The 16,896-nt window shown below is 41.0% G+C and overlaps 1 protein-coding gene across 8 annotated transcripts in view; it reads left to right on the top strand.

Moving 5' to 3' along the window:
* inpp4b (inositol polyphosphate-4-phosphatase type II B) overlaps positions 1-16,896 on the top strand; it is a 229,559-nt gene that overhangs the window by 135,428 nt on the left and 77,235 nt on the right. For 7 of the 8 annotated variants that reach the window (XM_056371175.1, XM_056371174.1, XM_056371172.1 and 4 more), the window contains one exon: positions 7,663-7,742. In XM_056371175.1, the coding sequence (XP_056227150.1) occupies positions 7,663-7,742 (80 nt within the window). Of the gene's footprint in view, positions 1-3,683; positions 4,034-7,662; positions 7,743-16,896 lie in introns of those variants that run through there. The other variant, XM_056371180.1, reaches the window with a different exon arrangement.

The raw sequence follows: 16,896 nt of genomic DNA, 5'->3' as shown, positions 1-16,896 counted from the left end.
CTTTCAGTATAGTAAACATATTCAAGTACCTCCTTCAGTTCACAGAATTTGGGTGATGTATGTTTTTTTGTTGAATTTTCTATGGTAGCACACATGAATTGTGACATTATCTGATTGAAAAGCAAATTTCACAGTCCCAGAAAATACCCTGATCTGTCATACTGCAGCTATATAATGGTAAAAATAGCACAGTAGAGAAACTGGCAAATTCATTCAATGGAAAAATCTCCAGCCCCCCAAAATATGGAGACTTGATATTCAGTGCAACACTATCAAAGATGGCATAATAGGCAGGGATAATGATTTTGAGTTTGAGTTTGTTTGTCATTGTAGCCCATATTTCAGCACAGAGAGCTGTGTTCCTCAAACAGCTGGCTAATTAAACTACCAAAAGCATTTAGTATTGACACAACTGCACGACTGTAACTCCAATTTTTACTTCACTCAAATATTATAATAATAATGAATCATAATACACATTACACTTAATTATAATACACAGTAATGTATCTCTTGTTGTTGCTAATGGTCCACTTTATAATTTAGTTTAGATATGGATTATTCTTAAACCCGCCATGTGTTCTCATGGTAATTTGCACTTCTCTGACTCCACTGTGAGATAAGAATTATCACTGAATTATGTGAGCACAGAAGTTAACTCATGGAAAGCTATGCCAATTACGAACCCACTTCCATGATTTTACACTCAGTAATCTTACTAGAGTTAAAAAGATTAAAGTTTTGCTTTCTTTTTATCAAAACCAGACCCAGAAGGCATTCGTCTCTCCTGTTTCTGTTTCATGTTTGCGCAACCAGATTTTGTTTTACAGTAGGTGCTTTTTGTGCCTTTGATACATTTCAAAAGTTTTTCATAAAGCAGACAAAAATAGTACAAACGATTAATAAGGCATGTAATGGCAAAAAAAAAAAAAAAAAAAACACTAGAAGAACACATCAAAGTATTTTGTATCTAAATACAAATCAGTATTGTTATGCTGCCTCACATTGCTTGGAGCGCACACGCTGCCTTAGGACCAGCGTGAGTGATATAACAAGAGGTACACCGCATCTGAAGCCCGCTATGCTTTCCCTACACAGGTTAGACTGGGAAAATGAATAATGCCTGAAAAAACGATAATATCCAGCAGACCACTACATCAGATCTCAAAAGCAGAACCTTCCGTATTGGCCCGAATATATGACAACCTTTATTTTAAGATGACCCCCTTTTCCAGCACCTCTTTGAAAGAGACTTTTTAAAGATATGAAACACTTTCAGACTGGTCCAGCTGGGAGATAGACACAAGTCCAAGGACATGAAAGTTTTCATCCTTGAAACCTTTTCTCTTGAAAAACAGAAACATCAAATGCTCCCATCAAAACACCTTTAGAGCCAACTAACTATGAAAGACACACTATAATCATCAGAAATGCTAATTAGCTTAGCAAAAGTTACGGTTACAAACAACCAATAATACACACACGCTTGTATAATATAATACCGCCTTCACTTTTTCAAACATGATTTCCGGAAAAATATATTGTGTTGTATTCAAGCCAGCATGGCAATATTCTTTGTCTTTGCAAAAGTGAGGGACAATATCGCTCGTGTTTGGTTGTCCCTCTCATGTACGCTGTTGGTAATGCAATAAAGAAATAGATGGGAAAGGGCAAAGGGTTGTGAGCTCAGGTCTGACTGCATCTCGTTCTGTCTGCAGACTTTTCTCCTTTTCTTTTTTAACAGATCAAAAGCAGGGGAATGAGGTCAAGGTAGAGAACCATGAAAAGAATAAGTCAGGGAGAATGTGAGGACAATGTCGAGGGTAGACAGCTAAGAATGAGAACATCAGCTCACCCGGGGAAAACACAACCCCCTGCTTTTGTCTGTGCTTGTCTGGGTTTGAGGTGACTGGTTGTCTAAGATCCCCTGTTTCCATCTGTAGGAAAACTTCGGCTGCCAGGGGCATTTCTTTTGTGATCTTTACATGAAGTAACACACTGCCTATACAGATTCATGTAAGGCTCATGAATAATGTGTGTGTGCATGCACAGCTGTGATAGTGTTCAGCCAGCTGTGAGTGCTGGTTAAAAAATGCTAAAAAAGTAGGAATTAAGGAGGACTTAGGCTTTTCCTTTTACAGCCAGGAGCCACACACATTTTCATTGCGGTAGGTGGCTTGTGCTCTCCATGCTGAATGCAAGACCAATCCCTGCCAGTCTCAGTGTGCTTCTCAGGAACTCACAGTGTGAATGCTCTAAAATATGTCAAACATTTTCAAATTCAAAGTAGGGCATTAAAAAATGCCTGTTTTCAATGTGCTTGATTCATATTTTGAACGAGCTTTGATCTAGCATCCTCAATGCATGTCGTTATTCAACATACATCTCTGCTCCTGTAGAGTGGGAGTGCACAAAAAAAAGGCCACAAAACACATCAAAACACACTGACAAAAAATGGACAGTAACCAACTAAAACTGTACTTGGGTTTGGCAACAGCACAGATGGACGTAAATACTGCTGCATAGTTAGAAGGAGCAGTTTGTTAACAAACCGGGAAGCATCTTGGGTAATCTTTTGGCAGGTGTGAGTTCATGCAGCATCAGTCCCTGGCTTCCACTTGGCACGCAGGTCAGCAATCCACATGGTAATGAAGGCAGAAAGAGCACTTTAGAATCCAATGTTCCCACCTACACCCCCTAATCCCACACCCCACTTCCCATATTAAGAAAGGTTGACGCCTCATCACCATGACCTCCAGTGCTCAGTGTATTTGCACCAAATTGTTTGTGCATGCTTACAAATGTTAGGTGTTTGGGTGGGTGTGCGCGTGCATGTGTGCTTAAGTGTTTGTGTGCGCGTCTCATTGTGCTTGTTTGTGTACCTGCTCGGGGTGATAAGGGCCAGTGTGGAGCGTATCCTTTGTTCTGCCAGAATTACTCATTCCCCTGTGTCAGCATGGGTAAATTAAACCCTGCTTAATCCAAGGCTCGAGCCCAGATAGTTAAAACCTTAGCTTAGTGTCACTGGTGCTGATGTGCAGGTTTGTTCGTCATTGTCTTGGTGACTCAAAATGGATTGATGTTTTTTTCTGTCTCTCTCACTCTGAGTCAGCTGCATGCGTTGATAAATATCTGAGTTAGTTATAATGTATGAAGAGTGTGAGTGTTTCAGCAAGCCTCTTATGTGATCATCAAGTATGTCAGTGTGTGTTTTGAAGTATTCACCTATGTTGTATGAAAACACACGCTCCTGCACACAAACATCCCACTGTGTCGTGCGCTCATGTTAATTCAAGTAGCCATAACCAGTGTTTCTTTTCCTGTTGGTCATCTGAGTCACAGGCTGCAACTGAGGTGTGACACACAACTCTGTCTCTGCCTCCCCATGTCTCTCTCTCTTTCTTCCTCTATATTCTTCTATAGCTCTCTCCCCTTTTCTGTGTTGCTATCTTGGTTTGGTACCCATTAATTGTCTGTCTTCCTTCCTTTCTGTCTCTTCCTCTTCTGTGTTGTTCTGCCCTCCTCCTTCTTCCCCCTCTCCGGCTCGACTGCTTGTATTTGTCGACACCCTCCCTCCTCTCTTGTGGCTCCCTCCTCTCTCTCTCGCTCTCTCTCTCTCTCTTGCTCTCTCGCTCGCTGGTCTCGCTTACTGTCAAGCCAGCCACAGCAGCAACAGCGGTAGCGCCAGTAGCTCACTCTAGCCAGTTCTCAGTCACGGCGTAGGCTGCAGTTTGTGTGTGTGTGTTTCATGTGTTTGCGTGTGTTTACAATGTATGTATCAGCAAGTGATGCCTGCAGCACTCCAAAGAGCGAATATGCATGGAGTTACTCTAACTGAGGATTGGAGGAAGATATGTAGGAAGACCGTCCTGGAGCTAATTAAGAGGAAGAAGGAAGACATAACATCTCTTTTCTCTCTCTCTACACTTTAGTTCAGTCTGTCTCTCTTTCTGTCAGCCTCTCCTGGTTTCTATAGTGCTTTTCTCTACTGGTTTACTCGTTTGCTGCTGCTAGGACTGTATGCAACATAACTGTAAGTGGACTTCCGTGTGTGTTGTTATAAACTGTATGTGTGTTTTGCGTGGGATCTCACTTAGTCAGTTTTAACTTACTGTGGCCATAATTTCTGTGCCAGAGTGCACACATTTGCATGTTGGTATAAATGGCATGTCATGACATCTCTAATGACTTAATTAGGCCAATTTGTAAAGCCCTATTTGTAGTGGAGGGGCAGTGTATTCATGTAGACACTACTGACCTTCTTGGTATAAGTCTGTTCATATTCATAAATGTTTGCCAGATGCATATTATTCAACGAGTGCCAAAACTGTCACTGCTGCCATTTATATGAAATGTCATTTGTTGGCGTAGCATCTGAATGAATGTCCTCTCCTCCAGGTATTCTCTGCTGCAGTGTGTGTGTGTGTGTGTGTGTGTGTGTGTGTGTGTGTGTTTGTGTGTGTGTGTGTGTGTGTGTGTGTGTGTGTGTGTGTGTGTGTGTGTGTGTGTGTGTGTGTGTGTGTGTGTGTGTGTGTGTGTGTGTGTGTGAGAGAGAGAGAGACAGATAGGGAGAGAGGGAATGATTGAGAGAGAGTTAGTGTGTCTATGTGTGTGTGTCACTCTGTCACCCAGGGCATTGAGAAAATCAATAGATCTACAGCTTGAGTTGGACCGTTTACCTCTGCCAAGTGATGGGCAGACACTGTGGCCTTCAAAGGTCCACAGACAAGTTGCCTGCAGATGTACAGTATGTCAGCCCTGCGTGCTCCTGCACAAGTGTCTTTCATTTTTAGTCCATGATTGATCTGTTGTGCATGCATGCGAGTGTGTGTGCATATGCGCGCGTGTGTGTGTGTTTGGATTAGGTATGTGTGTTTTTCTCTGAGCTCATGTAAAAAGGTCTCGCCAGCAAGAAACTGTCACTTTTTTTTTTTTTTTGAAAACTAGTGAAGGAGATCATAGATCAAAAGTTTCTCTTGTAGCTCGCGACGGGCATGGCCAATAGAACCAGTCAAGGGAATGAGCAAGAGCAGGCAGAAAGATAGATAGAAAAAAGAGAGAGCCTGAGCATGTGAGAAGGGAACAGAGCGAGACCATCATAATCAATCCTCCATGATCCTGGAAGAGCATCATTTATCTTCTTTTCTCACTCCACTCCTCCTCTTGCCCCCATCCTTCTCTCATTTTCTGTGGTATAGCCACTTTGATCTTGCGCAAGAAGACGGTCTCCAGAGCTTCATTACTTTTAAAGCCTTCATCGTGAGGGGCCATAAAAAGATGCTAAGGAATGGATTTTTAAGACCATTTACTAGACGTTCTGTACCGGCTTGCGAGTAATGGCTACATAGGGATATAATGTTCCTCCACGGTGTGTAATGGCCTTCTGTGCCTTGTGCTCTGGGTTATCAGGGCAAACTGGGATTGGCCATGATACGTCAGTGCCGAAGAATATGACGTTGTGCATATTAAGTGGTGCCTACTGGGGATCCTGGCTCTGTTTAATTCATAAGGACATGGCACTGTGCTGCATAAACCCTCTAACTGAATATGATTCTTGGGGTTGTGTGTCCTCAGTAAATTTGAACAGCTTTATAAACCTTTCACTGTGTTTCAATATTGTATATTGTTGTACTGACCTTGTGTTTTTGGTCTCTTCCTCTTTCTTTTTCTCTGTGCACGCAAGGGAATGTGTTTGGGGCAGTGTTTTCGCTGTAAGCATGTGGGATTCGTATGGGGTAGCAAGAAAATGCTCAGGGAGAAAATGATTGAGAGAAAAGGTCAGTAGACAGGATGCCCTTTTTTTTATCTACAAGAGACTGCAGAGACCAAAAACAGTCAGTGGCAGTGCAGTGGTAGGAAGACGGAGGAAGCAAGATTAGAAACAAAAGTGCAGCCAAATAGCCAAACATTTAAAGAATAGAGAAGAAAGAAAGAACATGTTAGTGTACCTAACTGTAAACAGCAATGTAAAATATTTTTTAGACAAAAGGTAATCCCATGTAGCTAAAACTCCAAGTCATGTCTGTGACGATTTCTTAATAGGAAATGCAACAGTCATGAGACCTGTGTTTCAGTGTGCTTGCTCTCATCAGTCATGGCCACTTAACCACAGCTGCTATAATGACCCCGGCTCTATCACACTGTTATGTTCTCATGCTCTTTACACTATCTCACAGCAGGGATGCACAGACTTTTTCTCCCCTGATGTCTCAACTCAGGGTCTCTGACGATACTGATCCTAATTTTTCCGACTGTTCCCATTTACAATCTGAATACCTCACTGTGTGGGACTCCATTAGGTTTCTTTTTAGGGAACATGAGTTCAGCGACTGCTGTAACACTAAAAATGAGTTGGGGGCCCTTTGATGTAATTGTTAGGTGAATTTGATAATAATGCTGACAATAAACTGTATGTGGGATTGTCATGTATTGACTACAGAAGAGATTAGTTTTTGATTAATTGTGATTAATAAATAAGTCAACAAGAAAAATATGATAATTTGAGTCATTTCTAAACCAAATGCGCCAAAAATGATCTGGTTTAAGCTTCTCGAATGTGAAGATGTGTGATAGAAAGCTGAATATTAAAGCTGATTAACCTATAATTAAAAATAATTGTTAATTGCAGCTTTAGTTATGGCTGTATTCCCAGTCTGCTTGATAAGGTACAATACTGATCTGGCGGACCATTGAATCCCATTTTCACAGGCTAACTTTGTTTGTGCTCTCTTCTCTATAAGTTGGAGAGTAAAAATGTATATAGCATGTGGAAGCTTTCTGGTGTTTGCTTACAATACCTGAAACCCATTTGCATTCCTTATAAAGGCAAAGCCTTTCACAGCTATCCACAGGAACAGATTGCGGCAAGACCAAAAATTGCCTTGTTTCGTATTGTCACTTCACTGTTTGAAAAACCCTCAATAGCACTGTTGTAAACAAGAAAAAATCCAGCCAAAAACCCACTTAAGTTTGACAGATGAAAGGACTGGAAATTATACTTTATTATCTCAAAATCTCACATAAGATTGTGTAAACAGGCAGCAGATACTTTAATCAAGATCTTTTATTATCCAGAAAGATGAAATCACCTCTGTACCTGTTTGTTAATTACCTACATTTTGTTTTAGCTTCGCTCAGTGCAGCCTGTGTCCTTGGCACGGTCTTAGCCCTCCCCTCATACAGCACAAGCTAGCATGTTGATGAAGTTACTTGCAGGTGCAGGACGTGTGTGTGTGTTCTATGAACGTGGATCATCTCTCTTCTTTACCGATGGGCTCGTCCCCTACCTCTCTCTCCATGACCCACTTTTGGTGTGCTGACACCCCCTGTTCACATCATGCCTGCAGCAAACACAGGTTGTCAGTGAGACAGGGCAGAGAGAAGGTGAAAAAGAGACAGATAGGGGGAGTGGATTGCACTTCCCTGTGACTCATGTCAACAAAATCACACATATTTGCCTTTTTAGATTACAGGGATTAAAATGATTTCTGACACATTATGTCTCTCACGTACCTGTTTCTAACGCCTCCATGGTAGAATCAAAAAAAATAAAAGACTTGTTCAGAAGTCTCTTATATTGTTTTGCTTTTTAACTGTTTACTTGCGGCTGAAATACTTTGCCTCATGTTAACCTGCTTTTGTTTTCTCTGTCTGGTTCTACAGAACAGCTTCCTGGGTAGTGCCACATTTTCAGTAGGTGATCTGCTGAGGGCTAAAGATGAACGACTGACCTTGAGTCTCAGGTAAGTGTGTAGTTTCTGTCATACTCTATTCATTGCTCTCTGTGTTGCTCCAGGCTAAATAAAATTCTGACTTCAGAGTCCAAAGATATCGTCTCTTCACACAAGAACTGACAGACCAACTTAAACATCAAACTAAGATGAGTTGGGAAAAGAAACCGATCCGCAGATGTTGCAACAGCAGTTTCAGGATTGTTGCAGTAGCTGCCAGGGTTGTTTGTATCAGGGATGCTGGGTTAGTATGTGAGAATACAGTACTCTGATCTGCTTTTTGTTTTGTTGTGGTAGATTGGTATGGGAATAAGTGTCTTCTCTGAGAGGTGGTTAGATGAAAGGAATGAAAGGAACACCTGTGTCTTGTATAAAGAGGAAGGAGGGGGGCAATAACATTTTATTTTTAAAGGATCATTTTAATATACTTTGGACATGGAGCCAAAAATGGACCATCATGGTGTAATAAAGAGAAAAAATGAATTTTTTTTTTAAGGTTTTGGCTGTATAAAGGTCAAGAGCATGGATGTGTGTGCTTTTAGTCAGTAATTACTTGATAAAAATCAGCCAACAGAGAAAAAGGAAAAGTTTGACCCTTACTTTCAGAAAGCAGATGTGCAAGTTATTTCACAGACTTGCTCAAAGACAGGACTGTGAGGATATTATCAGCAGTTTTACCACAGAGATTGGTGTTTTGCCTTTTGGAGGATGCATCGACATGTCACAACAACAGATAAGTTGCATTACTGAACATGATTAATGGTGTGTACTTCTTATGAAGTACGCTCGACACGGTTGCTAAGTAGTACAATGCGGCCCAAGGCATTATGTTTTCAGATTGTCCGTTTGTCCGTCCACCCCATTCTCGTGAACGATATCTCAGTAACGCCTTGAGGGAAATTCTTCAAATTTGGCAATAACATTCACTTGGACTCAAGGATGAACTGATTAGATTTTGGTGGTCAAAGGTCAAGGTCATGGTGACCTCACGTTCTTGTGAATGCAATATATCAGGAATGCCCAGAGGGAATTTCATTACATCTGGCACAAACACCTTCACTTGAACTCAAGAATGACCTGAAAAGAATTTAATGGTCAAAGGTCAAGGTCACTGTGACCTCAAAAACACGTTTTTGGCCACAATTCAAACACAAGTAGAATAAAATGAGGTGATGACATTTTATATCCACTTCAGTGTGACATCATAATGTTCTGCAAAACACCTCTGGCTATTATTCAACACTGTAACTCAGGAAGGGGAGATTGTGATCATAGTTCCTGCAACCTGGCTGTTTGGCGGAGGCATACAACCACCAGTACTATAAAATCCTAGTTTTTCTTATAAATAACCAATTAAAAACAACAACTTAGTCTCTTAGTTATCTTAGTCATCACTGGAAACAGCAACCCCACCTTAATCCATATGTCACTGAGTTGAAAGAATAATTGAACACACCCTGAAAATGTTGTTTCTGTCAACCTTCAGCTGTTTAACTTCTCACCTTGCTGTGGTGATGCACAGGTGTACTGCAAGACCCTGTGACATCACAGGTGGATGAGGTTACAGGTGCACCCATTGTCGATGTCAGGTGTGCTCAGAGGTGAAACAGACTTGAAACTGTCAATCAGAGAGACGCTGCTTTTCTGTCATTACTCTCAAAGCTATTTGTGCGGCTGTTACAAATCACTGTTACTGCTGTTACCAGCAACGTGCGCAGCTGTGGCATTTTAAGCTGATTCATGAAGTATTACTCAATAGATGCTCAACAACACCACACATTTTAAGATACACATCATCTAATCAGCCCTATGTCTTGGCTCCATTAACTGTCATCCCACTGGGGTATTTTTCTCTGCTGTGCCCAGTATGAGATGACTTCTGTTTGGACACCAAAACCTGCCCTGAACAAAAGACATTATACTCAGGTCAATTGTATTAGTCATTATAGTGATGAGAATGTTTCTGACTGAATCAGTAAGTATCATGCAGCCATTGGGGACAGAAGGCAGAATATTCTTACTTGTGACCCAAAGGGATGGTTTTGTCACAGGCACAGTAACTACACATGGCGGTCTTGATTGAAGAGGAGTGTTGCAGAGGCTACATGGAGAGGGGTGAAGGTTTACCATGGGGACCAGTGACTAGATTCTATTTGCGGGATCGTGGTTCATCTTGTAAAAGTCCATGCCAGTGAGTGTTGCATGTGTGCATTTGCTAGTGTGTGTGTGTGTGTGTGTGTGTGTGTGTGTGTGTGTGTGTGTGTGGAAATACTGTACAGACATGTGTATTTGGTTTTTCTTTAGATTATAGTTCCAAACCCCTTCCTTTCTATGTCTGTGGTTTAAGCTTTTCAATTTGCCTTTGTCAGTCAGAAAAATATTAAATACGCAGAACGCCTTATGGCTTTTTAGGCAAGTATTGCATGTGATTCAATGGTCAGGATTTTCTTCTTCCACCTGTAAGCTGTTAAAATGAAATTGTCTCTGTCGTTGCTATTTGTATGTCAGACAGAATTTCCTTTTTCCTTCACAGTCATAGTTGTCCGGAAAATATGCCCCTATGGCAGTCCTCTCTCTTTTTCCCTTTGTTTTAGCTCTCTTTTGTTATGCTTTTCATTTCCTGTAGGTGATCCCAGGTCACTGGGTATAATTGTATCTTGCACGAATGACTATACGAGCTGCGGTGAGAATAGAGATTACAGCCCCTGCCTTGTGTGTTTGCACATATGTGTATGTGCATGTACATTTTTGTACAGGTGTTGTTCTGGCTATTGAACACAATTGTCATTTTACTCCCCTGTAGTCACACTGCACTGTTGTGTTTCTGGGTAATTGTGTTGTTTGGTAGTGTATTTGTTATTCCTGAAGATAACATGACGTCCTCCCATGACACTTAAAGGTGCTTCCACAATGCTTTTTAATAGGAGAAAAGTTTCCTTCAATATCTGGATGTTGCTGTTACTATATTATCTTTATCACTATGACTGTAGCTTTTTCCACCTACACATACTAGATAGGAGATGACTCACAGAATAAGCAAGCATAAAAAAAAAATTCTTCCCACAAATCAAATTGTGTCTTTTCAGACTTTCCACGAAGCTTTGCTTTTTTTCTTGAGACTTACTGGTTAATTTAACCTCTTCAGGCCTATAAAAAAATATTCAAATAAAACAACCAAGGACTAGCAGTTGCAAGTACATATTGCTTTGCTTTGTTTTTAGCAGTCAAAAGGCTGGAAAATCCTGCTTTAGAGCTTATTAAAAATTGTTATTTAAAAAATGAAGGAATGAGCAGGTCATGTGACTTTGTAATACAATGATATGGTGCTATTTTACAATGAAAGATTATCCAAGCATAGGTTTTTCTTTTAAAGTAGTTTAAAGGATCACAGGGAACCACCTGTACTGTGCTGAATAATGACCGGTAACATATTTAAAGTCTTTATATAAACTCACACTCCGTTATTATGGCCTGAGGAGCTGTTTCAAGTGCTGTGTTGGAGCTTGAATGTGTTACACCGACAGTCAGCGATGCATGTGTAACACATACAGACACACAGAGGAGACTGCCTTGATTCGATTTGTTGTTTGCTTGTTGGTTCATCCAGTGAGAAAACATTTCAAAGATGAGCAGCTTTTTCATGAGCATGTATGATTCATTCTGGGATGTTTGACCTGTGCCTGAGCCTATGATTCACAGTTCAAATTAGTTCTGCTGGCCAAGCAGCTCAGAAGCAGCAGCACTGACATGGACAGGAGTGCAACTCATTCTGCCCTCTAAGGAACAGATGCTTCATTTTAATACAATGTTCTAATCCCCAGCCAGTCAGTTAATTTGAGTTGACTTCACTCAGCAGAGGGAAAGTGGGACTACTTTATCTCCACGAGGCAAGGATTGATTCCCTTCAGTGAATCTCAAAACCAATATGACTTTGACCAACTTCTCTTCATAAGCTCTGGATTTACATTGGTGCTGAGCATATGTAGAAAGGAAATTGGTATTTGACCAGCGCCAGTGTGTGCATGTGACTTTTGCTTTCACTTTGGCCCCTCAGTAAAGTTCACTCTGCTGCAGGGCTGAACACCTCAAAGCTCATTCCTTATTCCTATGAATTCACTCTGCATTTCAGCTTCCCTCCCAGGTCTCACACCCTCTTTCATGTGCGGCTGGTTTGAATGTCTGTCACGGATTGTTTTTGTTTCCTGTAAGGCAAGACTGGTTTGATTTGGGTCACTTTTTTTGAAGGTTCCTGACAGTGTCGTGTTGAATGAGTGGGAGTGGTGGATACATTGACTCAGTTCTTGTGAAGATCTGTTTCTTTTGTGGGCAGCAGAAGCCATTGAAGTGATGATGAGAAAATCTTGCCTTTCTGCAGCTCTCACACAACCAAACAGCACACGAGGTGCTCCAGACACTCACCAGCATACAGACACAGCAGAGACACACACATTCCTTTATAAAACACAGACACAAACTTACAACAGAAAAAAAGCATAGAAGGGAGAATTGAGTTGCCTCTTTGAAGTCTGGACCTTTCTTAATCAAAGAGAAAACATCTGATTTAAAGGGAATTATTGATGATATGTTTGGTCAGCACACAATTTCAGCCTTAGTTTGCCTGATGGTAAACCACCTGCAAAATATGTCTGAAAAAACAATCACGAAAACTACATGTTGAATGTCCTGTTTATAGGCTGCTGTCTCTGTGAATTTTATAGCAAAGATGGGAATAAATTCAATCAGGAATGAAAGCTGGAAGCCAAATGGAAGGAATTTATCACGACTTGTGTGAAAGGATCTGAGTTCTGAACAGATGATACAGTAAGCAAGGTCACTGTGTCATCTGAGGACAGGTTTGAGATAGCTGCCATGATAGTGAGGATATGTACATCTGTATGCAGATGAGTGTACATCACTGCATGGCTACATGTTTGTGCATTTGTGTTTTGAAGATATAGTTGTGTCAGAGCAGTAGGTCCTGAGGGTTCTCTTGCCTGGAGTTATATGCCTATAGACTCAGTTACAACCTCTGCGTATACCGCAGCCTTTAACACAGAATTATACACAATACATATATTTTTCAGGGCCACTTAGGTGCTGCAGAACAAGCTTTAACACAATATTAACGTATTATCACCATATACCATTATACAGTTTCCTATATGTCCTTCCAGAAGATATGGAGCAACATTAGCTTTCATTTAGAGTTTTGTTTCTGTCTACCTGAAGGAATGGAAGTCAAATATTTAGACTTTTAGCTCTGCTTTGCTCTCACCCACTCCTGAGCAAAATACCATGTTCACCAGCTATTCACTAGTCTGACTCACCAGATGTAGGCTCTGGGTATAAGCTTGAGGCGATGGGCACCTATTCCAGGTGGCATTCTCCTCCCTTTCCCCTTCCCCTGCCTGATGTCACAGCGCTGTGGAGATAGGTGTGTCTATTCAAGACGAGCCGGTCGCTAACTTGGTCTCTCTGCTGTTTGGCAAGCTTTTTTACTAAAAACACCTGCCGGCTGTTCATTGGAAACATGTCTCTGGTTGTGTGTTATATGAACTTACACCCCTTGCCTGATTCCCTTGTGGCCATCAGTCACACAGAATGAAGGAGCTACAGTACCGTAGAAATGCTGCCCTATCTCAGCTGAGTAATGCATCACATAGCCATACTAAGTCTGAAGATTTTGTTTACGATGCAAGAACTGATCACTACCACAACTGAGCTGTTAATTGTCTGCTGGTTGTAAACATAATGCAGATACAGTACATGACCTGTATTATTTACCGAGGACTCATGCTGACTAATGGTCCTGAGGTTTGTATTTAAGTATTATAGCCACTGAAAGGAATGTTACAAGTGATTTAAATGGTGAACTGTTTACCTTTGGTTTATTCATGAAATGTCATTTGTTCTGGATTTTGTTGCATTTTATTCCAAACTCATGCGAGAAATCCATTTGCATACATTTGCAAGTTTTTATCCTGCCTCTCCACAAGCTCTGTGGACATTTTTTTTTTTTTTTTACTGAATAACTTGAAAGTACCTGTTTCTCCCTCCAGTATAAGGCTTGGCTTGCTTTGCAGACACGCACATTCTAAATCTAGCATGGTTTAAATGGAGACCTGAGAAAAGGAACATAACCCGTGTGCTACAGGAGCTGCAAAGATGTCAGTGCTACAGAGGTCTCTCAATAATGCATGTTATCTATACACATGGGAGGAAAGATTATTATCTCCAAAAAGGGAAGTGAGCCTCCCTCACCCCACCACAGCAGCGAATGGTGCTGTATAAATGGGACATAAATGGGTGATGTGAAAATGTGCGTACACCATATAAAGAAGAGTGCACAGGTGCCAATAAAGAGTATACAGTTTAGGTTTGTGTTTGTCAAATGAATGGCACACCCTCCACGTTTCATATTGCTATTTCAGCCCTGCTGTGTCCCCTGCATTTATTCTTTTGCCCCCTCAGTCTCTCACACTGTAGCTCTCTTTTGCTCCTCTTGTTATCTTTAAAACTTTATACACTCAGTTGGAGAGGCAGTCTATGACCCAGTTCTACAGCACAGTTTGAGATTTGATTTTGATATAAATTTGTATGCTTGTGCTGGTGCGTGTGTGTCTGCACATGTGTGTGCATCAGAGATTTACCATGGCAAGGCTACATTATCACAGACCAGTGCCTCTGCTGCCTGGTTTCATGGCTTATTCATCCATTCCCATTGGATAGAGCATCTCATTACTGTCCTACCAGTAAAAGTTTAGCCTGCTATCAAAATAATACAATTTTACCACCCCAGAGCCTGCACTATTGCCCTGTCCCAATTCTCACAGTTGTCCACAGACCGCCAACTCTCCCTCTCACTGTGTCCCCTGTGAGTGATTTAATCTGAGTCTGACCTAAAAGCCTAAAGATCAACTATCTGATCCAGTTATACTGGAAGAAGTGTGTGTGTGTGTGTGTGTGTGTGTGTGTGTGTGTGTGTGTGTGTGTGTGTGTGTGTGTGTGTGTGTGCGTGCGCTTGTGTGTGTTTGTGTGTGTGTGTGTGTGTGTGTGTGTGTGTCACAGCTATAGATTACTTTTAGGGGCAAATTTCAGACAGTTATTTGGGGAAAAAATTGATTTTTGGGTCAGTGGTTAAGGTAAGGGTATGGCAAGTAGTGGTTAGGGTAAGTCTCCAGGAAATGAATGTTAAGTCTATGCCCCCAAAAGTGATGTATGACAACCTGTGTTTGTGTTTTGTGACTGTAGGTGTGGTTGTGTGTGCATGTCTTTATTATGCTGTGGGCACATTACTTTTATCACAGTCACATATTGGGAATTTTTTGGTGAGGTCAGGTTAGGGTTAGACTGAGGTGATGGTAAGGGTTGGGTTCAGTCATGTGTGGTTAATATTAAGTCAACAATGCAGTGTTCCCCCAAGTCACTAAAACAGGATCATGTGTGTATTTGATGGTTCTTCATCTCTCGGGGTAATTCCAAATGAATGATCTCCTCATCGTAAATGACATGTCACAAAAATGCCAGACAGTATTTGAATATAAACTCTGGATTGTTCACGTCTGCATGTCTCCAAATGTAAAGCTGTATCACTAATTACACCACTCAGAGGAACGATTCTTCTTCCCTCCCTTGTGGCAGTCACACAAGCTCTCACATATGTCGCTATTTTTCACTGTGTGGTCATTAGCTGCTCAATTTGAACCAGAGGAATATTTGAAATGAAATTTAATAAGGAGGTTAATTATTTAACATTTAAATGTCTTTATTTATGGTGCCTTCATGTTATCAGTGTTGCAGTGAATAGAGGAACATATGTACTGAAGCACTCAGGGGAGACTAAAGGACACTTAAGGCCACGGCATTTGAGTGTATAGCTGGTGGAAAACATTTTATCTGCAGTTTGCACATGGAGAGGAATGTTGGAAACGAGTTTTTGTGTGTGTGTGTGTGAGAGAGAAAGAGAAAGAAATCATCAAATAAATTGCATGAAATGTAGGTGGAATGAGTTTAGACTCACATTACCTTGTGTGCATGCAAGCTTACACACAAGGTTAACCGTGCACATAGATGCAATATTACATAAGTACGTGCACACGAGAGTTGCTGCACATACACTATATACGGTATTCCTAACACACAATCAAACAGACTACATATGTATGTAATAGAGAGAGAAAATGCACTCAGTTGGGCTGAAATAAATGCACATATGGTCTCCTCATTTTCCCCCTTCAATACTAAAAATGCTTCTTTTCTGCACAGTTCCTCTGCATAATCTGTGAGATCCCCCAGGCATTAGGGCTCATGGGCAGAATATGAAAATAACTAATTCGGCCAATGCTGCACCATGGCATCAAGATGCAACTTGGAGAGAAAAATGCAGAGAGAAAGAACATATTCCATTGACAAGCTGCCTTAATTACCTGCCATTAGTAATTACTATTCCAATAAACTGAGCAGGAACATCAGGGATAACCCAAAGCGTAGTATAGAGCAGTTAACTTAACATCCATATTAAACAATAGAGCTCCAGTAAGCTCTTTTAGTCCAGGTCAATCATTCATCGGGTTCTTCGGTTCTATAGCTCATCTCTTTACAACAGTACACATATAGGTCTAAGAGATGAGAAAGTGAGATGTGGTGTGAGGAGCCAAAGATGGAGGAGAGAGATTTAATAAATCTGGCCCGACATGGTGCTGAGGCATGCTAGGGGCACAGCTCATGCCAAGTCCTTGTCTAAGTGATGAGAGGATGATAATGAGGACAAAATGGAAAGAAGAAGAGGGGGAGAGAGAATAGGTGTATAAAATCATGTCTCACAGGTTTGTGTTTGGTTTTTTTTTGTATGCCATACTATATTTTTGTTCTGAGATTAAATTCTGGTTTTCCATCATTCAAGTGCTCTGCTGGGGCAATGTAACAGAGAGCAATGCAATCTTTCCTTTTGCTCCAAGTCCAATATGTGCACCAGAGAAGGTGAGGGTCATGCATAATATCCTGTCTGACTCCCTGTTTAATATCATCCTCAATAATGCAATGCAGTGTCCATTTGTAGGCATATTCAGATGTTTGTATTTCTTACACAGTGCATTGTATTAGTAATGTGTTGCTTCTTTATTTTTCTAATTAACCAGATTTGCGTCAGTTGCAGAATACCAAACTA

The sequence above is a fragment of the Seriola aureovittata genome, chromosome 3 (assembly GCF_021018895.1).
Source record: "Seriola aureovittata isolate HTS-2021-v1 ecotype China chromosome 3, ASM2101889v1, whole genome shotgun sequence".
Lineage (NCBI taxonomy): Eukaryota > Metazoa > Chordata > Actinopteri > Carangiformes > Carangidae > Seriola > Seriola aureovittata.
Note: the sequence above shows the minus strand (reverse complement) of the source record. Positions and strands in the feature narration are given on the sequence as shown.